The sequence below is a fragment of the Periophthalmus magnuspinnatus genome, chromosome 9 (assembly GCF_009829125.3).
Source record: "Periophthalmus magnuspinnatus isolate fPerMag1 chromosome 9, fPerMag1.2.pri, whole genome shotgun sequence".
Taxonomy (NCBI): Eukaryota; Metazoa; Chordata; class Actinopteri; order Gobiiformes; family Gobiidae; genus Periophthalmus; species Periophthalmus magnuspinnatus.
Genome location: NC_047134.1, coordinates 26,428,675 through 26,447,506, shown reverse-complemented (window position 1 = coordinate 26,447,506; position 18,832 = coordinate 26,428,675). Strand labels below are relative to the sequence as shown.

The 18,832-nt window shown below is 39.2% G+C and overlaps 1 protein-coding gene across 2 annotated transcripts in view; it reads left to right on the top strand.

The window, feature by feature from the left end:
* Positions 1–18,832, top strand: part of sema6a (sema domain, transmembrane domain (TM), and cytoplasmic domain, (semaphorin) 6A) — a 218,581-nt gene that overhangs the window by 157,292 nt on the left and 42,457 nt on the right. For both annotated transcript variants that reach the window (XM_033972311.2, XM_033972312.2), the window contains exons 13-15: positions 5,525–5,698; positions 10,574–10,714; positions 11,266–11,343. In XM_033972311.2, the coding sequence (XP_033828202.1) occupies positions 5,525–5,698; positions 10,574–10,714; positions 11,266–11,343 (393 nt within the window). The remainder of the gene's footprint in view (positions 1–5,524; positions 5,699–10,573; positions 10,715–11,265; positions 11,344–18,832) is intronic.

Genomic DNA, 18,832 nt, shown 5'->3' with positions numbered 1-18,832 from the left:
ACGTCACACTCACTTAGTCCATGAATGTTATTTTTATTGCTCCTCTAAGATCAAACCTTTTTTACTCAGGTTTAATCATTCGTTTTATGAAATAGCGCTGTCCTGTGTCAAATGAATTAATCTAATCTAGCACCTCCACGGAGACTAGAAGGTTCTGAACCCACCACCTAAAACTTACATAGAGGCACTGCGAGGTTAAACGAACTTGTAACTATGACTTGACAACTCTCCCTGTCGACAACACCCCTTATAAAACCAGCCACTCTCCACAGTTCATCTTTTACATGGTTTTCAGTGTATCACATCTCAGTAGCTCTGACCTACTTTACCACTCCGCTTTAGTAAGAATATGCACGGCTTTCATCAAGGTTATCCCATTCCTTCATTAGCACGCCACATCACAGAGGCACGCCGCGCACATTTGTGTCTTTACATAATGAGGGATCAGACTGGCTGCTTTGTATTTGAGATGGCACCACGGTGAGAGCAACGCCACTTGCGAGTTTAAAAGCATTATGTAAGCTCCCGAAGCATTGGAAGGGCGTATGAGGGGAGGAAGAGATTGTCCCGAGTTTCTGTTAGGAGATAGTTTTCTACAGCGTTAAGTCTTAAGCGGTGACAGGCTTTGATCGTTCGGTATAGTCCGCAGGGGAGGCCCGGTTTGTAGCGAAGACTTTGGATGTGAAAATAAAATGTCTTGAGCTCAGCTGGTTGGACACAGTAGTAATCACAGTAGGTGTCTATGGGGAATTCTCAAGTGGGTTTGGTTGTGTTCAATGAAGGACAGGAAAGACAGCGCTACCAGATTTGTCTTTTGATGAGACCAAACTCACTTCATACTGGGAGAGTTTTTAAAATAGAAGGCTGCCTGTAAAATTGTGAATTTGGAGAATGTGGCCTCTGGTGATAGAAGAAATAGAGAAATACACTAGCAGTCAAAAGCTTGAGCACACTATTTTATTCAGTGTTTTTGTTTTATGTTTACTTCTTTCTACATTTTATAAATATGGAAGACATCAAATATATGAAGCAAGTTATATGGGATTATGTAGTAAAGAAAAAAGAGAAATAATTGTTTTTCGACAAAGCAAAGTGAGGATTTTGAGGATGTGAATATAAAATATAAAAAAAAATACTGAAGTTATTTATTTATTTTATTTGCTTCTAATAATAATAATATCTATTTTATAATCTTATAATTTGATGTCTTCTGTAGGTATAAATTGTAGAAAGTAGTAAAAACAAATAGAGATAAAGATTTTTCATGCCTGATGCTGATTGTTTAAAATCCAGAGAACCCATGGCTGATAAAATCTACCGATATGTGGGGCCGATTGTGATTATTTTGCCCAAATTTTGTATTTTAAATTTACTACAAACTCACCCACAGCCCTTTTTTTTTACCACTAACTTATAAGAGCACTATGTGGTCACGTTCTGTGCAGTTATTTCTTCTCATTGTTCAAATGGAGCATTCCTTAAACAGCAAGGCTGAGGCAAAATATCGACTTTTGCTTGAGGTTTAAGGCCGATAGCCGATGAAAAGGGCAAATATCGGCACAATATATCAGCCAACTCATATATCGATCTATCACTAAAATTAAAGGGAAAAAAAAATAATAGCCATGGGACGATACTGAAATTTAGTGTCATGATTATCATGGCCAAAATAATTGTGATTAATGTTTATATCACAATAATTATTGTTACTGACAGTTTAAAAATGTTCTGGATATGAATAATTATAATTTTAATATTATGAATAAGTTCCATATTTAAACAACTGTTTGAGGTTGTTTTTTTTTTTTTATAAGTGAAAACAACAGTGATCTAGAGGAGATCAGTTTCTTGTGCACTTTCTGGTGACACAATGGTGATTATCTTTGTTGGCGATCATGACGATTATATAAAAAATGTCATGAACGATTATTGTCGACCCTTTTTATTGTCCCATCCCTAATACTGAATGAGATGGGGTGTCCAAACTTTTGACTGATAGTGTACTTGATGATGCCGCATTTCAACAAGTAGATGTTATGATGTGTAGACAGTTGCCAGTTGTTCAGACCTGATATTTTGGTTTCATGACTTTCAAATAATCAAATACGTAAATTCATTCATTACTTATTGGATCCTAGAAATAAATCTACAAATGACTTGGCAAACATCCTAATATGTCAGGATTTAACTTAATGATAACTATTATACTAAGCTTCTGGTGTGTGTTTATTGAGTCAACACTGGGAACAAATAGACAGGTGGTGTATGAGATGTACAGTGCACTATTCACTTATCTCATCTCGTTCTCATTCATATTTCATTTATCTGTGACTGTTACTGTAAATGTTGCAGTTTGGCCTGGATATTATCATAGTTTGGACCAGTTTCCTGGCTTGGTGCTGGGTGGTCTAAGGTCAAAAGTCATGCATATCTGCTTTGGATCAAACTGAGGGCTTTGTATGAAAGAAGACAAGTGCGATGACACACACTCACATTTCTACTACACCTTTAGAGACTTGGTGTGTGCACATAGTTTTTTCATGACGATGTTTGCTGCAGCTGTTAACAAGTTCAAATTGAGCTTAACACTTTCCTTGATGAAAATCTTTCAGCCTAAGTTTCATCAGTTCAATTAAAATGCCAAAAAAACAAACTCAGTATTTATCAGGAGTACTTTTTCTTTGTAAAAGTGGAGAAATTTGGGGTATTTTTTAATGTAATCCGATCAGATTTGAGCTGCAGTGGAGTGAATAAGTCCCTTTTATGGATAATTATTGGTACATTCTGCTGTTTATTTGTTGCAGCTCATGTCTTTTAATGAAACTGTCTATTTAAAATGGGATTATCTTACATTATTTCAATCTTAATTAGTTTCAATATTATCGTTTATCGCCATATTCCTCTGTAGCGATATATCATGCTTCAAAATTTGTTATCGTGACGGGTCTATGTTGAATTTTTCTACTTAAATTGTGACCCACTATGACTTTTTTCAGTTTTCTTAACTCTGGATAGCCTTCTCTAGCTTAGCATCTGCCACAATTCCTTAAACGTGTATGAACTTTTTGGGTCAAAGGTCCGTCACCTACCTGTTTTTGTTTTGTTTTTTTGTTTGTTTGTTTTTGTTTATTGGTTTATTTTAACAGGGACCACGTTCAAACACATTAATCTCATAAAAGAAGAGAGGCTTCACACCAGATTGAGCTAAAACTACTTTCAATCTGCAGTCCCCGGGCAGGTTACAAACGTTGTTCTTGCTTTACGCAGTTTGAGTTTGTTGTATTACTTTACACCATTGGGGGCATACTTATATGATCAAGTACGTGGCACATTCTCCTCCAGAAACTTAGAATTAGCAATGCTTTTTGTCAGACAGGAGCATTCGTTTACCTGCTTTACGTGTTTCGGCTACTTCCTTCCGTCACGTGATGGTGTAATGACGTGTCTTGTAGGCTGCTTTACTTGGTGTTGTCAGACAGTAGAGGAAACTTACGCCCCCCTACTGCATCCCAAGTGTGTGATAAGGTGTACGTACGCTCCCTCCCTCACGATTCATGCTCCTCAGACCTCGTTTGTGGAGCTCAATGGCCTCACTGATCCAGCGGTGGTGTTTGTTGCTTTGGCATTCTCCCAGTCCACGATGCAGTTTTGTCTCTTGCTATAGTCAGATATCGCCTGTCACACACATGAGATGCTGTCCTGGCGAAGGCGTCAAACAGTAGGGGGCGCAAGCTTATCCTATTGTCCGGCAAAACTGAGCAGGAAGACACAGGAAGTAACAGCCAACGCGTGTAAAGTAGGTAAAGAAATGCACCTGTCTGACAAAAAAAATAAATGAGTAAAGACAGAATGAACCTTTAAAGACCCCTGCAGAATCTTACTTAGTGCACCTTTAACTTCATTGTTTTTGTTTTAACATATTTATTAATGTGCTATTGCTTAGCTGAACTTCAGATGAACCAATTAGTTTCTGTGTGGACCTATGGGCAATGCCTGATAAATGTACAAACTCAATTCAGCGCACAGTAGATGTGTTTGCGCACACAGAGCACATACTGCCTGCCCAATAGCGTGAAACTACTCTATTATGTTTTCTAATTAAACCTTTAGGGTTCGAATGTATTTATAAACATCGGGAGGTGCAAGCCCTATAGTGCCGTCTACATAAGTGAAGCAGGGCTGTGTGTAAACTTCAGTCAATTACTTATTTGAGACGAATGTGAAATCCAATGAAGAGTCGCAAACATACAGTGGAGGAGCCACATAGGGAAGAAACATGAATGGCACCTGGTAATATTTTCAACTTAAAGGTGTGTGTAACTTTTCTTGAGAGCATTGTGCCACCTACTTGTTTAAATGAAGATGGAGATGATGGTCATGGCTTTTCCTTGCTCCACAGTATGGCTTTAAATGTACCTCTCTGGCATTGATTTAATGATGGGTGTTTTAACTGCCAAAATAACATGCAATCTTACTGAAAGTATAAGTCGCCTCACCACAGATCTGACCTGTAACTTGGCCTTGTAATAGAACCAGTAGCGGAAGGTAGCAAAGTAAAAGCAGTAAAGTACAAATTTTAGGTATTTGTACTTTACTTAAGTGCATTTTAGAGTGGATACTTTTACTTTTGCTTTTACATTACCACATACATTACACTACATTTGAGAGCAGGTATCTGTACTTTCTACGTAAAACTATTTTTTATTTGTTATTACTGTTTGAGACCTGCTGAAACATCTGAGGGGTTTATTTTTAACACATTCATAGTTTGAGTAAAATCTAAACTGGGGTGTCCAAACTATGGCCCGGGGGCCAAATGCGGCCCTCAGACCAGTTTTTATTGGTCCTCAAGCCTCCTGCTGAACCAGCCCAATTGATCATAAGCAGCACTTTTAACAGGAAATTAAACTATTTCTACCACAGTATCCTCAAACATCACATTGCATTGTGATACAGACCTAAAATTAATGTGTTTCAAGCCTTATTAATATACAGAGGCTCTGTCAAAGCTGTGTATAAAGCACCGCACTGCACTGATCACCGGTCTGTGGCCCTCCACTTCCAATATGCTTTGAGATGTAGCCCTCGATAAAAGTTTGGGCACCTCTGATCTAAACCATTGATTTAATTATTTCTGTTGAGCAAAATTGAGCACAAATTATTATCAAAACCAATACATTTGAAGTCTTATAAAATCTGCATGAAATACTTTTACTTTAAACTCTTTAAGTACTTTTACTTGGCTGTTTTGCTCCGGTATCTGTACATTTACTGAAGTAACTAAATTGAGTACTTCTTTCACTGCTAGATACAACCTGCTTCTCTTCAGTTCAATGTCTGCATCTATACAGAAACAAGCAGCTGACGAACCACAAGAAAAGCAGCATATGTCTAAATTACTGTGCTGTACTCACTGTATTTACTTCTCAACATTTCCCCAAAACTGCATAATACAAACATCTACTTCTCTGTCATACTTGCGGTGACAGTGTTTGATGAATGTGTGTTGTTGGTGTGTTTCCAGGTACCGTCTGACGCGCATCGTTGTGGACAGTGAGGCGGGGCCGCACAGAAACCACACAGTCGTCTTCCTGGGCTCAGAGAAAGGCATTATCCTCAAGTTTCTGGCCAAAATGAACAGCGGCTTCCTCAACGATAGCCTCTTTCTGGAAGAGCTCAACGTCTACAACCCTGACAAGTACGTGAAGTATACTGCACCTTATGTGTGGGAGAGGTTTGGGTGAGACTGTGCAGAGCTGGAGTCAGAGCCAGATGCATTCAACAGTGCTCTTGGATTAAGAGTGGAATTTGACTTTTTAAGGGAAACAAACATGGACCTAAAGTTCAGTACAAAAAGTTGAGGCACTGATGTACTTACATGTCATTATATCCAAGTTATTGTTATCATTGTCATATGAAAATTTCAAACTCAAATTTGATACTAGCTAAAATGCCACTTTGGATACCACAGCAATAATAATAATAATCTTTTACACAATAGAATGTAATTTTTGGTTTCAAAATAATAGCAGTTTCTTCAGTAATACCATGCAGTCTTATACTGTCTCTGATAAAGATCAAGATCATTTTGACCTTTTTTTTTTTTTTTTTCTAAAAAGTCTACCTAGTTTTTATTATTATTATTATTATTATTATTATTATTATTATTATCATTTTTATTATTATTATAATTATTATTATTATTATTATTATTATTATTATTATTATTATTATTATTATTATTATTATTATTATCATTATTATTATTATCATTTTTATTATTATTTATTTTTTTATAGATTATTTTTTCATATCAAGATTTAGTTTGTTTTCATATCTAACAGTTTGATGTTGCTGTGAACTGTCCAGTCAGCAGTAAATTATCAGAATACCGCATGAACCTCATTCAAGTATCTAGTTTTGATAGTAGTTTTAGTATTTATTAGTCTGATTACAATACTTAACCACATCTTTAATCCAAATACAACACAATTACAAGTTTAAATGAAGTCCAGGTTTTCTAGATTTTGAGATATGTTTCAATAGAAAATTTTGGGCTGTGGTGTAGTTTTCACCCAATAACTGGAAGGTCAGTTGTTTGACCCTGAGTTGAAAATACTGCTGTGTTCTTTCTCACATTCTGAGGAAGTAAAACATGTTTATTTTGGAAACTAAAAAAGGTCAAAAGATCCAAAAAATGAACAACTTTTTTATCATAGTGAGCAGTAAGTTTGGGGCTAACCACGGTTTCATATTTTGTATTTTTTATGGTAAATCATTGTGCGGAATGAAACAATTTTAAGGAAACTAGCTATGTATACTCAACTTCTAAGAATAAGAACACTAAAATATAAAAGATTTCTCTAAAACTTTTCAAACTTTCCTTCAGTTTTGAACCAGAACACTGTGAGGTCAAAGGTGAGACCAGTGTAGCGCTTTAGCAGACTGCGATTTCATGAAGCAGAGCTCGGGGCTGGGAGTTGAATACATTAAACTCATGGATACTGTTGCTATAATGTTTCTCTATGGAAGACTACATGACTTGGTCCACATTTCCACCCACTGTGCCAAGCCACCATCACCACTGGCCCGCTCCCCCCAACCCAACGCAGAGTAAAGCCGTCCAGATGGGCACTCTATCATTGGGAGAGTTTTGTCAGGTTTCATTGAGCTCCGCCACAGGCACTAAATTAAAGACACTCGCCCTCAAGTCTTTGGACGGCCCGGAGATGTGGTCGGCCGCATCAGGGCAAGCCAGCTCCTCCTGAACTTTGCCTTAAGGAAACATACAGTAATAGTTACATTCCACATGCTTTGCTAATAAAATGAAATGGATAAGACTCAGTTACATTTGAATAAGTAAAGTTTTGATGAAGTTGTACTGTTTATGTACTTTTACTCCCAGTTAAGTGATATTTTAGTAACAGTCTTCTCACTTAAAGATGGCATATTAGGTTTCCATCCATCAATTCACTTCAATTTTATTCCTATGGCGCATTTAAAACACAACTTAAGATGTCCAAAGTGCTCCACACAAGTCAACAAAAAGCATAAAACACAACACACAGGCAAAGAACAAAAAAACAATAAAGCGCAAAGGTATTCCCTCCAACGAAACATCAAGGAGAAGAGGTCTTCTGATTTATCCAGGGCCAGATCACCATGGTAACTTATTGTTTTGAAAATGCTATATTCACCGAAAAGTTGTCACAATAACGCAATCGCACAACACATTTCGATAACAAAAGTACTGCACATCACATCAGGTTTGTGTAGTTGTTGTGTATTGTTTTGTATCCTTCTTTTGTATATTTATGGAGAATTGTCGTGTGGGAGCATAGGTGATGTAGGCTCGTGGGCGGAGCAGACAGCTAAACTATAAGGAGGGTTAGAATATGTCGGGAGAACCAAAAATTCAGACTTGGGTAAAAGTTAGAATCAAGGTTATTTGCAGATATAGGAATGTGAATGAAGGTAGACAGAGCAGACAGTTGGGAGCGGTGTCGTAGGCAGTAGTCTTGGAGCAGGTCGTGGGTCGCAGGGTCAGAGGCTGGGGTGTTCGTACCGGTTGTGGAGAGCTGGGTCGGAGGCGGAGGTGCAGGCTGGTTCCAAGGAGCGGAATCAAGGACGACTTGTGGAAATACGAGAAGATGACAAGACGATCTGGCCCTGAGTATCGGATTCTCAGTCCTTTTGTACTCACAGGTGCAACTAGATTGATAATGAGTTACAGGTATATGTGGGAGGAACCGGAATCTCCACGCAGTTCCAGGCTCAAACACAGTAAGGAGGGGGGCAAAGAATACACAAAAAATCCAAATCCTGACAGAATAGGGCCAGGAAGAGATCACTAGATTACTCAAACATGCATGGATGACGTCTAAAACCTCTTTAGGCATTTGTTTGATGAGGGAAGGAATAGAAACGCTCCAAAAAGTCGATTTTGCTTAATACCCCCTCTTTATACGTACAATTTGGTGACTATTTCCACTGTGAGTAAGTCAAATGACTCACTTAGACAATATTTTGAAAAGTTTTTCTTGCACCTTACCTCCATATATGTGTTCCAGACAGTTACTCCCAAATACATTTTAGTCTTACTTGAGAAACTACTTTTTCCTTTAACTACACTAATATTATTCTAATGTATAGCTTCATTTAGTACAATTTTTGGCTTCCTACCTACGCTTGGCCGCTGTTGAGGTCAGTTTGGCGTGGTCATAGTTTGAAACGGAATATTGAGGCAAAACCTACAGAAGAAAAAAGTGTTCCAAAGCAAATATTTGAATGAGGGGTAATGGATGAGGTAGAACGAATGGATGAACAGAGAAAGGAAGAAAGAGCGCAGATGAGCGGAGGAGAGAAGACGGAGAAGTCAGTAGGCGGTAAACAGAATGTGGTATTGTGCTGGCCAAGATGGAGGAGAGAGAGGCCAGTGGACAAGAGGGCTTTCAGGGTTAGCACTGTTTGTAGTGTAGCATGTGCCCACCAAGTCTGCTCTATCGGACCTCTGTCTTCAACAAAGCTTGGTTTTGATATAGTCTTTGGGTGTTGCAAATTGTCCGACAAGTATTTTATCTATGTTTATTTAGGCACAAAGTGAGGGCAGCCAGTTAAACTTTCTTACGTAAGCAGAAATGGGATGGGAGGATAGATCGGTCTGGTCACATTTGCCTTAGCGTCTGTTCACTTGCACATATACAACACCAAAATAACGATTTAAACTGAAAGTAAACCTGCTATACCAAGACTAAACCTGGACTAGATTAGGATTAAGCCAGGACTAAACCAAAGTCTGCGCCAGGACTAAAACGGGCTCAAACCAGGACCAAATAAGTGTGAAAATTTGAATGTGATGACTGGAAGAAACACATATGTACAAATACAAATACAAAATAAAAAAAAATTTAAAAAAATCCATGGGTGTCATAGTGATGAAAATATAGGTCCATTGCCATAGCGATAAAAAATTTACAAGATAATATTATATCTTATCAATGGGAAAAAGTTCTCAAAATGTTGCATATAACTGGAAACTGGAAGTATAAATATAAATAAATAAATCATCTAGTGCAGGAGTCTCAAACTCGTGGCTCGGGGCCAGTTGCAGCCCGCGATGACGGCATTTTGTGGCCCTCAAGACAATATGAAAACTTAATGTTAGTGTGGCATTATCATGTTGGGTGTAGAAGGTTCTGCCAAATCGGTAAACCCCAAATACTCGTGCTGTGTACTCCCGTCACAAACGTATGTATATCCATAAACAATTTTCCTCACATATGTTCCTCACGTATGTTGAAAACAATGATGACATTTAAGAAGCCCCCAGATAATTTGAGTTTGAGACCCCTGCTCTAGTGTGTATTGTAAGGCTCTTGAGCAAGACACTTTTTACATATACACATAAACTAAAGTTACCAGACTGAAGAAATCCTAAGAAATCCTTATAATGACCATGATTAGACTTATGTAATTAACCAGATCAGCAGTATTTGGACTTTATCTCTATGTGCTGGTAACTTTGCTTTTGTTTACCATGAACTGAGCAGTCCCTTGCCATCTGCCCCTGTATACAGGGAGCGGTCAAGCCTGTCTGTGTGTGTGGACAGTCTCAGGCCTGATCACGATGCATTACTCACTGGAGATGGACCCTAATTGAGAGCGCTAATACCGTACCAGAGCCCTGTACTGATAGACTAAGCCTCAGGAGCGGGCGGATGGCGAGTGACAGGCCCATAAGGATTACAGTCGGACAAAGAGCATAGCGGATGTAGCGAAGGAGGGGCAGTGGTTTTTATAGAGCTAAGTGCAGGGTTAGCGCTAACTGCACACGCGGCCCATCTGTCTGTTTGCTATTTCTTTATCTGCCTGACCCCCATTTTATCTCCAGCGCTTCCAACCTCGCCGTTTTTCCTACCTGCCTTCCTTAATCTCCTTTAAAGAACTCAAAGTCTTAAACCTATCTCCCAAGAAACTTTTCCCTCAACTTATTTTTCCTGACAAAGACGGTTGGATCAGAGATTGAGCTCTCCCTCTCTTCTCGTCCCTCCCCTCTCTTCTTCTGCTTTTTCAGGTGCAGTATAGACGGCGTGGAGGACAAGCGCATCGTCGGTATGCAGATCGACAGTACGAGCCATGCGCTGTGGGTCGCCTTCACCTCCTGTGTGGTTAAAGTGCCGCTGTCACGCTGCGAGAAACACGGACACTGCAAGAAGTATGTGTCAAAATTTATAATACTAATCGACAGGGGCAAGACGAGACACGATTTCCACAAAATGAGACGAGTGGCGACATTGGGTCAGTGCGAATGAGACAAGATGAGAACTGATCCACACTGTAGGTCTTTGGAGTTTTTTCAGTCATAAAAAAAAAAGCTCGAAGCTCCAAAGAACTGCAGAGTGGATTTTTGTTTTTAGACCCAGCATGCCATCGCAGCTTTTATCAGATGTGCATGTCTCCGTCTACCAGCACAAGATGAGATTTTGACATCATTTGTTATAGATAAACTGTGCGATCCGGTTCACAATTTTTTAGCCAATGGATCACTGCTTTTTGGAACTAGAGCTTCTCAAGTGATGTAACAATCCAGTGCTTAACCCTTTTATGTCCAAGCCAAATTGGACAAAAATTGTTTTTAAAAGTCTCGCGAGATAATTTTGTTGCAGTTTTATCTCTCAAGATCTTGTCCCATTCCTACTATTCAACTGAAATGTGTGTGAAAAGTTATATTTCGATTCATGTGTGATTTTCTGTGCCATGTTTTAGGTCATGTATCGCCTCCAGAGATCCGTACTGCGGTTGGGTGTCAGAAGGAGCATGCCGACAGGTGGTTGGCAATGTCAAGTAAGTGAATTAAGCTGTTTACAAATTGAGTTGTTATGTGAATTAAAGCCGTAGACTGTATAAAGAAGTGGACTAAGTGTGTGTGAGGTTTGGCTCCAGTCAAATAAAGCTCATTGAGGCTAGCAGTTAAACAGCTGAGTTCTGTATTTGGAATTTCGACTGTGAGTATCATAGCAAACAAAGAGCCAATCCGGAGTGAGGTTATTGAAGGTAACGCCCCTTTCCCGCTTGCACGACTGGTGTAGCAGGAGCGGGCACTTAGCGATGCTGTCAATCAAACCTGTTGCTAACCCTACAGGGAGCCACCTCAGGTAAAAAAGGTGCCTGATTTGTCTGTTATTAGCTAAATAAAAATACCAGGATCATGTAAATTGGGTTAATATGAAACTTTTAAGACCAAATGGCAAACCTGACCGCAGCAGGTACAGAAAGAGGAGTGAACTGTGAAAGTGAATTGGAGCCAGAGCCGATGGAGCCGGAAGCGTGTATTTGGAAGTACAATGATTTTTAATATCTCTTTCAACAAGTTTTCTTTAATTTTTGTCATTAGTTTGCCCATTTTTGCTCATTTGTTTTGTACCATTTCTTGCACCAATTACTCACATCAGATCACTCACTGTTTACATGGCATTTCAATAATCTGATAACTCCAGAAATCAGGTAATGATCAGATTTTTGGCTTGCATATAACAACAGCCATTGTTGATTCTATTACGAGATTAATCACCACTAGCAACTTAAATCAGTTAAATTCAGTTTTAGCACATTTAAAACTACTTCAGCTGACCAAAGTCCCTCACATAAAACTCAAGAAAAAACAAATATACGGATAATGCAATACTTAAGCAAAGAACAGTAAAACAATAAAACACCAATAAAACACCATGATATCCTGTCTGGCTACTATTAAATGCCAGGGAGAAGAGGTGTTTTTTTAAAAGTCTAGTCTTAAACTTAACTACAATAACTACAGTATTTACATGTATACCTATAAGCTAATAAACTTGTAACAGTAGCACAAATAGTATTAATTCACATGAGATCAGACGTGAATATGGATGTTACATTACATTTGGAGTCTCTTGTGTTTTATGTTGGCATGGACCACTATGTAATTCCTACTGTGAATTCAACCATTTCCTGATTATTAGTGTTAGTTTTATTACATATAATTTAACAGCCCATTGCGCGCTCCTGCTGCCCTTTATGGTAACTCCATATTACTGTAATAATAACAGTTGCCGTGGGTTTTTGCTGCGGCTTGGTTCAACTTGAAAAATGAGTAGCTGGGATGACCACACGTTTGCTACAGTCCATTGTCAGTGAAAAGCCAAGAGACACAACTGCTCCAGGCTTAAAACAACAACTGAGTAACTAGTTGCCTGAGATGTTTTTTTAGCTCTAAAGTTCATTTAGTCATCCAAATTCTTTCCAGATTTATGTTTGTTTGGATTTTAAAGCTAGAGTGTGTAACTTTTCTGGTGAGGCTCTGCTATTTCCACCCATTCTTGTTTTATTTTTGTGCCATCACGCATTTTATTGCACCAAAATACCTTGAAAAACATGTATTTGTACTGTGCAAGGAGTTGTCTCTACACATAAATGATTTGCAACTTGACCTGGTGGCGCCATCTGTTTGTTTCCATGGACACACATGTTTAATGCCATACTTTGGAACATTCTTGGCCATAAAATAACAATTTCAAGCAGGTGGCAGGCCTTTCACCAGAAGATTTAGATTTTTGTGCAAATTTAAAAGTCCTATATTATGCAAAATTGACTCTAGTGAGATTTTAGACATGTTTTAATGTTGTTACCTCATCAAAAACATACCCGGAGTTGTGTTTTGTTCCATTCACACGTTTGAGTAATCTTTTATCTTTAGTCTCTCTACATGTCCAAAGCTCAAAATGCTCTTTTCCAGCTTGTTATGTCATGAAGTGGTAGTTTTCACGTTAACAACTATCATTTGCTGTGTACTCCCTCAGTCATCCAGATACAATCCATAGTAAAAGATCAATTCAAATCCGTCAACTGGTAGCACTTAACCTTTAGTTTAATAGACATGGACAATTCCAGGAACTAAATCATCCAAATGATTGTACTGAAGGTGTATGGAGCTTAAAAACACAGTGGAGCACTTCCTGTATTACCACATGACATCACAAGGTGGAAGTGTTTTCAGTTTGAGAGAAGAACTCAGCCTAAATATGCAGGATTTGTGTGTCAAACATGTATGAATGAAAGAAAACACAACTCCAGGTCTGTTTGTGATGAGGGAACAACATTATCACAGATCAGAAAATAGCGTAAAATAGGCCCTTTAAATAAGTCTACAAACAAAAGCTGCTTTGCACGACTTTATGACTTTATAAACACAAAGTAGCAGCATCTTATGACGTCGGCGTTGTCATTGGACAGGGGGTTTTGAGTTCCTCTAAATGAGCCACTTTAGCTTAGCATGGGGCCCTTAGTTCAAAGTACAAAACATTTACAATTCGGTGTGTTTGGCTTTACAACATAAAGTTCCAAGTCTCTGTTATGGCCCCTGTCTAACACTTAATCTTGTATACTTCTGAACCATCATTGTCCAAACTATTTGCGAAAAACCAGCCCTCATTTTGGACCACCCACAGACCTATTTGTTTAGCCCACTGAAACATCAACTTACAATTTATTATTTCACGCTGACAATGTTAGAGTGTGCTTTGCAACTTTTATTAGACCATATCTCACAATGTTTGCCATGCTATGGTTTTTTGTTTTTACAATTTGTCGCCTTTGATTTTTCTAATTTAATGCCTTGTAGGTGCAGTTTCAAGTAGCAGAAATGTCTAATGGAAGAATGGATGGAAAGAGCGCGTTGTCAGCTCCGTGCAGCCTGGGTTAAGGGAAACATAGAAGGCCATTGTGACTATAATTTGTGGCCGTACTTATAATAAAAGCTGGATTATACTCCCTGAACAAACAGTGTGCAGAGTTTTGCGGTTGGGGGAACCATTTCGCTGATGAAGTCATAACAAAAGGTCCAGAGCTGCAGCGGCTATTTGAAGTTCGATCCCGGCGTTTCAAAATGTTGGGGCTGGCAAGCTACTACCGTAATAGGCACGGACTTGTCATACCCAAATGCACACGGAAGGTTTATGAGGCAAAATAGACGCACGCAACCTGTCCTATTATTTGAGTGCAGAGGCAGAGGAGCAGGAGTTCAGTTTGGAGCGGGAGGAGGCATTAAGGGGGCAGATGACCTCCCCGTGTTACTGTGCAATATCCCTAAATGAGAAATGGTGGATTAGACCGGGGTGTACTTTGCGATGTCCCATTTTAAGGTATTAGTTCACAGGCCTAAGAGCACAATAGCCAGATCTATTTCACATTATGGCTCCAGGGAAAAGTATTATAACCTTATCATGACAATAATTGGACTTAATGTTGTAAATCTTTCTAGAATAGATGTATTATTTTCTATGTGGTTGTATTTGTGTTACGGGGCGACAGTAGCTCAGTTGGTAGAGTGTTTGTCTACTGATCTGTGGTTCGAATCCCGCTCTCATCACTGGTTGAGCGGTCAGATCTACAGGGCCACAGGTTGACGGTGTGATTCTAGCATCCACAGATGAATGCTGTTGTTGTGTCAATGGAAAAGACACCTAACCCTCCTCGCACCCAGTGTCTGTGTACACTGGTGTATGAATGTGTGTGTGGGTGAGTGGTTCCTTGATGTAAAGGGCATTGAGTGCCTTGAAGGTGGAAAACCGCTCATCTGGAAATTGTCAGTTCAATTCTAGCTCGTACTAGTGGATTCTGTTCTTGTGTCATTGGGCTAGACACATTGAAGGTCGGTAAGTGTTTAAAGTGACTAATTTTTAAACAGCAAAGTGAGGCTAACAGACACAAGTCAATTAATAATACTGAATCATCCATTGTTGCTTTATGTATTCTGGCCAATTCTAGTCAACAGTCCTATTTAAGAAGAATTTATACTAGATTTCTAAATACGATCTCTAGAAAACAGTCACATAGGAGACTCCGACTCATATGCCCAACAGGCTCTGTTCACAGCAGTACACTCGCTAGCTCACTGTGTCTCCAACATGGATCTATAATAAGAACTGGATAAGACATTCCCCCTTTGTCCGGGGGCAAGATGAACTAGTGGCCGCTGCCAGTACTGCACCTCCCAGGAGCTTGGGCCCAGAAAGAATTCTCCCATAGAGCACAATGTATTTTTTGGGAATTTAATCTGCTCTTGTTGACCTGACAGGGCATCCACAGCTTTCACAAAGGTTTTGTAGGGATTCGTCTCTATTTTCAAAACATGAATCTTTCAAAATTTTAAATCCTCAGAGCTCCAGAAAGTTAGCTTTGTAAGCTTTAGCCTAGCCCCGCCTGGAGCCTGCTCTAGCTCTGCTCTAGCGGCTATCGCTCTGATTCAGATTTCGCATGGTAAAAGACTCTAGTCCATATTGAGGAAGTAATGCGGAAGAGAATATTATTTTTGGAGCCAAGGGCCAAGCGCCAATGAGCACAGGCCATGGAAAACAACGCAACGCCATCTTGGATTCACCTTCCAGATTTTATCCATAGTCTCAAAGCTAACAGTCACTTTTAATAAAATTGTAAAACATAAAATACTCAACCTATTAAAATTACTTTGTCTGTAGAATACTTGCTTGCTTCAGAATCTGCATTAGCGTTTGCAATGAGACACAAACACAAACTCTTTCTAAACACAGAAGTGTCCTCCAGTGAAGTATTCATTTTATTTGTGTAGTGTTTAACATGTGAGTGGCATCCATCCTGTCCAAAGCCTCATCTTTAAATATTTATTCATTTTAACACAAAATATTTATTCATTTTAACACAAAGCAAAAACCTCATAGAGATACAATTGGATGTTAACAGTGTGGTTGATGCTGTTGTGCACAGAGCCTATTGTCAATACCAACCAGCCTAAAAGAGCCAAACACAGCATTGCATAAACTTCCTGCCTTTTAGATACTATTAATATAGTTTACTAGACTCATTTAATGACAACAGGAATTATTGACATGCCAGGTGACACTTTTGCACCTTAATTACTTCCATTCCAAATCTGTTTCATATTTATTTTTTCTCAGTTCATTTCCCTATCTATCCATCTGTATTTATCTACCCTGAGTACCTAAACCACATAGTCTATCAGCGTGTCTATTTTTACCCATATCTCCTCTCCTGCGCTGCCATCTTGCCTTCTCTCTCACACACGCTCTCCTCTTCTCTTTCTTCATCCATCTGGCCCTTCACCGGTGCCCTGCCAGCTCCCCCATGTGCAGTAATGCCTCTTCTACCTACTGCCCATAAACAGCTTGGACTGGGTTGCCGGGGCAATATGTTCCCCAGTCACTCCCTGTTCAATGTGTTCATGCATATAATCATAAACGGTTTATGTAAACAAGTCTATGGCAACATATTTTTACAAATTACAGCATTTAGGATCACTTAGAGCTAGTTAGGAACATATTTTCAAGCCAGAGATCATGTTTCGTTGTGTGAGGATAGGTGGAGTCATTGAAGGATTAAGTACATATAGGACACTGATTAGGGACTAGACAAGATTAAGTTGGATATAGTTTAGTATAATAACTGTACAGCCTGAAATCACAATAGCCGTTGCCTCGCAGGGCTTCACAGAACTGTTGATTTAACTAAGAGAAAGTTAGAAAATCAAACAGTGAAACAGTCATCGGTCAAAGCAGATAAACAGGTTAACCATGAGGAAAACACAAACAAGCAAATGGATGGAGATGTCTTTTTGAGATCTCCCAGGGTCAATATTCAAACTTTCCCCCAATCTATACAAGCATTATATCTCACATTTCATTATATGCAGGTTAAGTGCCTTTATTGTCCTTGTAGGAAAGTCTGTCCTCTGCTTTTGACCCATCCTTCACCACTGGGCGACATTAGCTCAGTTGGTGCAGTGTTTAACCAGTCATCTGAGGGTTAGTGGTGCAAATCCTGCTCTTGACTTAAACATTACTGGTAGAACAGCCACATCCGCTGATCCACAGGTTGCCGGTGCTATTCCAGCTCGCACAAATGAAAACACTTTACTCACCTCGTCCCCAGGGTCTGTGTACACTGTTGTGTGAATGTGTGTGTGAATGGGTGAGTGGTTCATTGATGTAAAGCGCTTTGAGTGCCAAGAAGGTGGAAAAGCGCTGTATAAAAATGTGACCATTTACCACTGCTGGGGCAACCTGTCAGTGGATGACAGTAATGCAATGCCCATTTCCAGTGGTACTCATTTCAAAATCTTGAGTTGGGCTTGGTCTGGAGTACCTGCTGTTGCATGTTTTTATTAGATGGCAGAGTTGTGAAATCCAGTGTAGCACATTTTACAAACAAGATAGTTTGCAAAGTGCTGCACATAATCGTAAATGTTAAACTATCACATTTTTATATAGCACTTTTCCACCTTCAAGGCACACAGAGCACTTTACATCAAGAAACCACTCACCCATTTACACACACATTCATACACTAATGTACACAGACACTGAGGGCGAGGTGGGTTAAGTGTCTTGCCCAAGAACGCAACCACAGTATTAATCTGTGCGAGCTGGAATCGCACCGCCAACCTGTGAATCAGTGTATCTGACCACTCAACCAATGACGTTTATATCGAGAGTGGGATTCAAACTAACTAAGCTGCTACTATTTAGCTTTAAAAGTCAAGAGGCACTAATCATATTTACAAACTGTTGTGCCAATGCTTTTAATGAAAATAATTAATAATCATAAAGATACATGAAATAAGGCTAATTTTAATACAAATGTTAAATATATGAACAAAAGTATATATACTTTTATTTTACACTACATGTGAAATCACCTAGTCCCATGTCCTGGCTCGTCTTATGTAACGTTCCACTCGTTCCACTCTTGCCTCTCATTATTATAGCCTTCACATACTTGTCAAAACTGTAAATTAAAATGAATGACTTGAAGCTTAGAAGACTCCACACTTGCTTATGCTACATTACATTAAATCCCCCATTTACTTAACTTTATGCATAATTAATCCCATTTTGCCTGACCCATTTCAACAGCCAGGAGTCCTCTTGGAGCACCCACCCGTTTCATAATAATCACATTTGATGAAAGAAAGATGATATGAAATGCCAAATGCCTGCTGGTTGTGTACCAAGAATGCCAAGGGTGGTTTAAATATGCAGTATGCAGCTGTAGTAAATCCTCACCCTGAGTTGAACTGCATATAGTGGCACATAGAATGAACCAGCGTTGGCTTAGCGAGGTCTCGATGGAACGTGAACCTTTCAATAGGGGTTAGAGCTACAGTTTATTCATTTACAAAGATGAGACCAGACGCTACATCTGGACTGTGACTACTCATGACTAATTCATTCAGAGTGCGAAGATCTAGACTTCACATCTCAACAGTGTTTCATTCCTCATGTCACTGCCGTAGTCGTCTCAGTCTATA